The 8,779-nt window shown below is 45.0% G+C and overlaps 1 protein-coding gene across 1 annotated transcript; it reads right to left on the bottom strand.

Annotated features, from left to right (window-relative positions):
- Positions 1-79: 79 nt before the first annotated feature.
- On the bottom strand, positions 80-6,189 carry CAMLG (calcium modulating ligand). Its single transcript, XM_066197284.1, has 4 exons — positions 6,004-6,189; positions 4,804-5,258; positions 3,827-3,892; positions 80-2,070 (listed from the first exon to the last, which is right to left on the bottom strand). The coding sequence occupies exons 1-4, from the start codon at positions 6,164-6,166 to the stop codon at positions 1,879-1,881; spliced, it is 876 nt and encodes a 291-aa protein (XP_066053381.1). The 5' UTR covers positions 6,167-6,189; the 3' UTR covers positions 80-1,878.
- Between the last annotated feature and the right edge of the window lie 2,590 nt (positions 6,190-8,779).

The raw sequence follows: 8,779 nt of genomic DNA, 5'->3' as shown, positions 1-8,779 counted from the left end.
GCGGGCGGAGGGCGCAGCGCAGCCCCGGGCACAGCGCCGGGGGCGGGAACGCGGCTCGGCCGCACGCAGCGCCAAGGAAGCGGGTAACAAACAGGCTTTTAATAGAAAACAATCGGTCTGGCAATAAACATTAAACAGAGTTATGTACACCGACAGAGGTAAGGTAAAAACGGAATAAAAGAGGTCGGTTTCTTGGTCAAAGGTTCGTTTCTTGATCGCCATTTCTTCATCGAGATTTCTTAATTAAGCACAAGCCCCTCCTGGTGCTGTTCCCATGCAAGAGTATTTTTACCTGATTAAAGTTTTTATGGTGAGTATTAAAAATCCATTGCTTTTTGCAGGTACTGGTATAGGGATTTTTCCAATGTATTTGTATTACATTTGGGCATCTAAATAGAGAATCAGAACATGTAATTTTTCAGCAAACTCATTATCTACATGTCTCAACCTTAAATTACTATAATTTCAATTTTCTGAAATTACTATCTAATATAAATAAATTTAAAGCTGCTGAATCAATATCTGTGCTAATAGACTTAAGTCAGAATTTTCTGCAGCCCAGCCCTGGACAGTTGTAATATAATACTCACTGTAACATAACCAGTTAAAAAAACTGAAAATGGTCAAATCAAAACATAAGGTTCGTGTATTCAGAGCACAAACATGTATCTAATTTAAAAGTCAGAAATGTATCACTAAAATTACAGGAGGAAGCTTTAACAGAGAATAATCAGCTGAAAGCCGGGCCATTTAGAGAAAGACAATCAAACACATCTGCTCCCTAAAAAAATCTCTGCAGGCAAATACCAAGTTAAATACGTGGTTTACCATGCTAAAAATGGGCATCAGCCTATACTACCTCAAAGTCCAGATCTTCAACACATAACTACAAGCTGAAAACACTACCAAATGTAGCTTCAGTAGAGATTTTCAGAGATTATCAGCATTTAAATTGGCTATTTGGAATGACCCTTCCTCTCACTGTGCAAAATTCCTAAGAGATTGAAAACTAAACCGTTTCCCTTGTAAGTTTTACAAACACTTGAGCAAAGATTTGATACTGCAGGTGGGGTGCCAATATATAAAATTTCTCATGAGATGAACTGTTAACATAAAAAAGGGTATCAGCACAGGTGTGAGCTGCACTAGGATTAGGTTGCTGGAAACTCATAAACAGATGCAATCAGTTCTCTTTCTTCTTACTACTTGATTAATGACCTTTATAAGCACCAGGACCTTCTTGTTGGTTTTGCTTAGCTCTTTTCCACAATAATCATCAAATTAAATTAATTACAATCACAAGTAATGTATAGCAAGCCAAGGGTAAGGACAGCGAAGTGGCAAGTTTCACCAACATTCTCCAGAAGCAGCTACTTGGTTCAACATTCTGAACTTGAACATTTGAAGAGAACACAGGGATTTCTTTCCTTTAGAGCTTTCTTTAAAAATAGAAACACCAAAAAATGAGCAGGTCTTGTTAGTTATAGTCATACAGGATATACACATATATAAGGTTCTGCTGAAGGGAATTCTCTTCTTGTTCTCACTGAAAAGAACAAAGGCAGCTTTGTTAATGTTTATGAAGGAGGCTGAGAAGGGCATCATCTAACTAAAGCAAATAAATCATCCACTGACACTTGCATCCTAGCCTTCACATTTGTAATACACAGACACAGTATTTAAATAAACTGAACCAACACAACTGGCAGTCAGGGACCCTGCTCTCCCTTTCCCAAAATTACTGGATTTAAGGCCCCTTTCAAGCATTCCAACAGGTAAGAAATTTAATGAAGGTTTAGACCTGCCTGCACAGTCAGGTGTTAAGGAAACACAGTCCAGAAAGCTTTAGTGTAGCTACTGTGTGGAATTCTACAGCCATCATGGTACTTCAGAGCCAAAAACCAAAGTAAGTTCATGGCAAAAGATAAAAGTAAAGAAATAGACACAAAGGTCTGTGAAAACATCTCCCATTTTGCTGTAGGTGTCCATGGAGCGACTGATCACTTCTGCAGGGATTCCAGACAGGAGAAGAGCAGCAGTCAATACCGTGGTTTTCACCTTCTTCTCACACTGAAAGGGAAAAAAAAACCCAGTATCACATTACTTCCTCTAATCCAATTCTGCTTTACATGTCACCAACGTAGTGCCAATTTTACACGTTCCAAATTCTTTGGTAGGAGTAGCAGGTCTGGATTGATTCTGCCCAGACACGCTCCAGGAGTCACAGCACTTATCCTGGACACAGATTCCTGCTGTGATGGATCCACCAGAGCCAAGTCAGAGGCTGCTGAACAGCAGATAAAATCCATCCCGGATATTCTGCCTCCTTCTCACACCTGCTCCCAGCAGGCTGAGACATGAGGCTGGGAAGCTGCTCCTGCATGAGTGGAAACATTCCCAGACAAGGGAAAAATCTAGGTGTAAGAAACCAGCCTGGCATCTCCACTGTAAGATTTGGATTAGTCTCATCACACAATTCAGCAAAAAACAGAATCCCAGAATGGTCTGAGTCGGAAAGGACCTTAATGTTCATCTCGTTCCAAGCCGCTGCTATGGGCAGAGACACCTTCCACTAGACCAGGTTGCTCAAAACCCCATAAATACTGTTAAGTTTTCTAACAAAAAAATTATTTACAGCTGAAAACCAACTGTTTCTGTTTCAGAAAAACTTAATTTAGCACTTTTATCCTCTGAACTCAGAAATGCTCCAAAACCTTTTGAAAGCTGTTCCGTCCTTATGATGAGGAATCCCAAGGATGCCAGTCTGACAGTCAGGAAAAGTGGCTGAAAATTCTAATAATTTGATGATACTTGCTGGATATTTTAATTTAATCCAATCTAAATTAAGCTTTCAAGAATATTTCTGATTTTCATGGGAGAAAAATGAAGGTTAGCAAAGGGATTGACCTTACCCAAGGTCTACCTGCAGTAAAAGCAAGTTGTGGAAAGGAACCAGCTCTATGAATTCTGAAACTGAAAACCTGATTTTAAGTAGACCAGAAACAAGATCAAGGTGATGTAGCAGATGAGCTGGTGCAAATCTAAGGCTAATTTTACTGTTTTGTGTTGTGACACATCAGCTTAGAATGACTATTATGATATGATTAGTTTTAACTACAAAACAACTGATTTATTCTGTTTTTCTACAAGTAATCTACTATTCCTTTTAAAATGCAAATTTCCCCTTTTAACTATGGATTGAACATCATTCAGTCCCACTCTGCACCACAGACCTGACAAAATCATCAACCTAACAAATGCTTCAGCACAATTACCTGTTGTAAATATATAAAGCAAGTAGTATAGCAAATCTTGCTAATAAGCAACAAGTTTCACACACAAATAAATGTCTCATTTCAAGTTGCCTTTCAAACCAATACCAGCAGTGGAATGCAGAGCCCTTAAAACTCAACGTTCTGCCTCATTTTTTAACCATCACTCTCCCAAATTTCATCCAGATATTACATGCAAAACAGCTACTTAGCGAAGCAAATAATAATGAGAGAAGAGCATGGTCTAGAAGAAAAGCAAGTTTCCTGAAGACATGAAAGAACTACCTGGATTTCCTGGTCAGATGCTTTTAATTAGGCAACAGCTACACAAGCTGCTACTCCATGTTTTCACTGCAACTTTAAAAAAGAACCTGGACTAAATCTGGAAAGATTAAAAACTAGTATCAACTATCAGCACTGGCCATTCAACTCTACAGTTTAAAACAAGGGAAGAATACTTCCAATGCATTGGTCCTAAAACAATACAATCTAAACACATGTTTAAATTGAAAACACTTCAAATTAATCTAATTCCGAAAAAAAAAAATAATTACCTTTGGAAAGTACTTGGACAGTCCCATGTAAGCGAGTTGTAGAGTAAGAAATGGTGCAAATATTGACTGAAGGAACAGAAAAGAAAATATAAAAATTAACTTGGTCAGGATAGCTAAGAAACACAAAGATTTAATACTTCCTAAGTCATAAAGTAAAATTAGTAGGTAAAAATTAATTTGTGGAACAGAGCAATGTTGAACACTACAAATCTAAGTAGAGAAGTTACATGCCAAAAATAAGGTTCTGCCCTGTATTCTTTGAGCCTAAAGACCTGAAATGGCAGAAGAGAGCAGCAGTGTAAAACTGAGCCCAGTGTGTAAAACTAAACCCAGAGATCCAGGAGCTGCGTGGCTGTATCCACCTCAAACCTCTATTGTTCTGGCAGGCACTGGGCATACTGAGGAACTACTTTTCCCAGGCTGATAAATGAGTAGGATCTACTAATCTTGGTACAACTATTATTCTTAGAATCACAGAATGGTTTGGGTTGAAAGTGACCTGAAAAGTCATCTCATTCCAAACTCCTTCCATGGGCAGGGATACTTTCCACAAGACCAGGTTGCTTCAAGCTCCATCCAACCTGGCCTTGGACACTTCCATCCACAGATGGGAACTCTGTTCTTAATCTATTATTCTTTTGTAGACCCCAAACTAGAGGAGCAGCTGACTCTCATGCTCACCAAGATGGGAATAAACTTGCAGGAGACTTAAGCTGCAATAAACTATTCCAGTGCATGTGATCCTGAAACACAAGAGACCAAATGTGCTGCTCTCAGTGGTTACACAATAGCTGTGTTGGTAGCAGATTCATCTCATACAATTCAGCAATTTTTTTTAGGTTTTATACAATTTTTGGAAATGGAAAGAGTGCCTGAAGTTCCCAACTTGGTCATTACCAACAGACTTCAGGCCCAGATATTTCCCAATGATTTGCACCAAGCAGCAAAGGCCAGCAGGACTGTGTCCCTGCACTCACCAGGTACTTGCACACAAAAGCCCTGACCCCGATGGCGAGCAGAGCACATCCCACCAATCTGAAGATGCGGAAAGAGTCAAACTCCTCCGCTGCATTCCCGTTCTCCTGGCTTGGCTTCTCACTCATCAGCTGGTTCCTCAGCTTCAGAGCCTCATCAAACCTGGACAGGTACTGCTCCAATCCATGCCTGGGGGGCCGTGGTGCAGCCTCGGGGGGCAGCTCTCCCCGGTGACGCTGGCGGAGCTCGCCTGGCCCCTCGGTGACCAGCTCTGGGGCTTTCCCAAACAAGTCCTTGTCCCCTCGGAGCTCTGCCATGCTGCCTGCGTGGTCAGCTGGGCCGGTCACATTACACACAGAATCACCAAGCACAACCCGCTTAGAGACTGAAGGAATGGGAAGGGAGTTTGATTTATCTTGCTCGTGCTGAAGCTTTGATTCTGTGTGACTTTCATCACCTACGAAGGAAAATAAAAACACAGAGTTATGCACGCCGGGTGCGTGGAACAACATTTCAGCTATACTGGATCAGGATCCTAGGTCTCTGCTTCCCAAGAGAAAAGACAGATTTATGATTAAAGAGGGCACTCTTCACAGAGCAGACACAAGACATAAAGCTGTGCAATGCAGGTCAGAAGTTGAAGCTGTCAGTCTGCAATGGAGAAATGAGAACTCTTTCCTGACAAGACAGCCCACTTGAAGAATGTACAGAGATATAACTGAGCTACGCAGGGTATGGTTCTGCAAAAAAATTCCGCATGCCAACCAGAAACATCTATGTCACTACTCAAATGTGAGATAACTTTGCTATAAAAAGCCAGCCATGAAAACCAGCAGCTACTGACTAAAAACATGGGGGAGGCTCATCGTTTCTTTAACTAAAAAAAAACTACTTGCAGTGAGATGACAGCATGTGTGGTCGCTATCTAGGGACCGTGGCGGGCCCAAGTCCCGACCTTCTGACGGCACAGGGATTTTATGGGCGGGTCCCTGGCGGAGCAGGGCAGGTGGTGCTGCTTGAAGCATCCCTCCGAACCACGGCGGCACTGAGGGACCGGCGAGGCAGCCGCCCTGGCCCTGCGGGGAACCAGCCGCTCCTGCTCACCAGGGCACCGCGGGCAGCGGTCACGGCCGGAGAGGCCGAGGCGTCACCGCCGCCCCGGAGCCCTCACACAGCCCCGCCGCACCCGTCACGGGGCTCACCCTTGCCCGCCGCGGGCCGGTGGAAGCCCATGATGCGGTTGATCCGCTCCTCCGAGTTCATGAGCAGCTTCCTGCGGCGCAGCTCTGCGCGGCGCTGGGACGCCGAGAGCCCCGCGGGGGGCCCCGGGGGTGTGGGCGCCGCTGCCCCGCCGCCGTCCGCCATCCCCGGCACCGCAGGCCCGGCACCACGGGCCCGCCCCGCCCGGCGCGCAGGCGCCGGCACCGCCCGCCCCCGGCCGCCGAAGCGGCCACCGCCATTTTGCTTAAGGGCAGAAGGCCGGACCTCCCTGACGGCGCCCGCCCACACTCAAGATGGCCGCCCCGGCCTCGGAAGTGACGTCACGGGGCGAGGGGGAACGGCGTGAGGGCGGGAAGGGGCGATTGCAGCGTGAGGGCACCCGAGTGACGGTGGCCTCCCGAGCCCGGGCGGGGGCTGTCCCCCTGCGCACACAGGACAGCCTCCGGGCCTGGCGGTGACACCGGAGCCAGGGCGGGGCTGTCCCCGCCGCACACACAGAGCAGCCTCCGAGCCTGGCGGTGACACCCCGAGCCGGGGCGGGGGCTGTCCCCGCCGCACACACAGAGCAGCCTCCGGGCCTGGCGGTGACACCCCGAGCCCGGGCGGGGGCTGTCCCCCTGCGCACACAGGACAGCCTCCGGGCCTGGCGGTGACACCGGAGCCAGGGCGGGGCTGTCCCCGCCGCACACACAGAGCAGCCTCCGAGCCTGGCGGTGACACCCCGAGCCGGGGCGGGGGCTGTCCCCCTGCGCACACAGGACAGCCTCCGGGCCTGGCGCTGCGCCGCTGCGGGACTGACGGTGCACACTGAGGAAACACCAAGAGACAAGCCACCTGTCGAGGACGCCAACGTTACCGGCATTATAGAACAGAGAGCGTCTTGACTTCCTTCCATAAGATAGAGTTGGCATAGTATTCACCTTTACGTACAGTAGAAGTCCGTTACAGCTCTCCTTGTGTGCCAGGTGATGAAAGTGCCACATTACTGTTCCCTTACCTGAAGGGCCCCATGGCAAAGCACGGCCAAACCAAATGCCGCGGAGGCTTCCATCAGCACCATTGCTCGGACGGCCCCGGCACGGAGCAGCCGCACGGCCCAGCTGAGGCCCCGGGAGCCGAACCCCCAGCCCAGGGCAGGACAGCCGCCGCCGGAGCCCCCAGCCACAACAGCAGTGCTGGAGTTCAGCAGCAGCAGCAGCACACTGTTACATGTATTGGGGAAAAAAAAAAAAACAAACAACCCAGAGCTGACTAGTCCAAATACTTCTACAATATTGAATGACAGAATTCTGTATTTAAAACCAGTTAAATACAGAAGTCAGACTAGCAAGCTCATGCATTAACTAGTCTATGATGGGCCAGAGGCAGCAGTGACAACATCTCAAAGAAATCTGCAAGCATTAAGGTGGAATGGCTTTTACAAAAAAGCTGCTGAAATAATGGGATGTTAAATGAAGATACAGGATTACCTAAAATAAAATTGATCACCATCTTGGAATGCTGCTGAAGGCTAAATTCCAACCATCACTGTCAGCTGGCTCCTGTGACCAACACTGTATTTATGTCAGTCGATTAAATACATTATTCTACTTTTATTTAGAAGAAAGGAGTGATGGACTGGCATGAGTTCATTCAATTAATTTTATTGAGTAGCCAAATCTGATAAATTAGCACAGATAAAATAAGCATTTGCATGTGTTATAAATGACTTTTTACAGGAATAAAACAGTGAAAATTACAAACTGTAAAAAGGAGGACAAGTAAATCCTGTCTCAAATTCAGAAGGGGGAAGATTTATAACTTCATACTGAAGATCAAATCTTTGAGTTCAGAGAACAAAGATTTAATATTACAATATTATACACTACTTTACAAAATTAAATTTACTATAAGGATTACATCCATAATAGTAAACAGAACCTTAAAATCACATTTAATGGTCCCTTAACAGCCATTCTGCATCTTTGATTAAATTCTGTTAAGAAATTAATTCTAAATAAAAGTGAATCATTCTAGTTATTGCAACACAGTCTATGTGGACTTAGACTCAAATATATTAATTTAAAAACAATAATGAAAGCAAAGTAAAATGGATGGTAACAATGTTGGCTGAACACTAATGTGTCAAATACAGAAATAGTTAAAAAAAAAGTGTTTGACTACAAAGAGAGACACAACTCTACCACACATTACAGTGGCAGAGTTGTCATGCTGAGATTAAGTACCAGAGCCACTCTTGCCTACTTTTGCAGTCCATCTTCAGTGTCCTCCTTCTTCAATTGTATGTAAAAACACAATCACAGGTAGCGTGTGTGTCCATGTTCCCTGTATTGCCATTACAGCAGTACAAGTGAACCAGCAGGGCTCCCCGCTGCCAGGGAATAAACTAACAAAGTTCAATACAGAATTTCTTCCAAAGTGAAGGGAACTCTGAGAGGGTTCATCTGACTCATTTATCACGTTTTGCTCTGTAAAACTTAGGGACTCAAATTCAAACTTGTTAACTGCCACCAAGACTGACATCTTCAGCCATTAATTAGTCTGGTGTACATAAAGCAAGGAGGCTATCTCCAGTATTTATGTTTCTTTAGAAAAGGGATATAGTAGCAAAATACAGTCATAGTAAGAAACAGACTTTGGGTGGGCTATTTGATGCAAGGATGGTTTTCAGTTCAACATCTGAGTGATAACATACCCAAAACCACAAGGTTTAGGGCAGAACCTATACAAGTGCAGAGGTTCCATTTATGATTTAAA

Source organism: Chamaea fasciata, unplaced genomic scaffold (genome assembly GCF_029207755.1).
Source record: "Chamaea fasciata isolate MVZ Bird 193981 ecotype frontalis unplaced genomic scaffold, bChaFas1.0.hap1 SCAF_15, whole genome shotgun sequence".
Classification (NCBI taxonomy): Eukaryota; Metazoa; Chordata; class Aves; order Passeriformes; family Sylviidae; genus Chamaea; species Chamaea fasciata.
Note: the sequence above shows the minus strand (reverse complement) of the source record. Positions and strands in the feature narration are given on the sequence as shown.

Excerpts from the sequence above, each read along its gene's own strand:
- CAMLG (XM_066197284.1), bottom strand. The coding sequence starts at position 6,166 with ATGGCGGACGGCGGCGGGGCAGCGGCGCCCACACCCCCGGGGCCCCCC. Across the intron at positions 5,259-6,003 it reads CCGGCCCGCGGCGGGCAAGG|GTGATGAAAGTCACACAGAA; the intron begins GTGAGCCCCGTG and ends TTTCCTTCGTAG. Across the intron at positions 2,071-3,826 it reads TGTCCAAGTACTTTCCAAAG|TGTGAGAAGAAGGTGAAAAC; the intron begins GTAATTATTTTT and ends TTTCCCTTTCAG.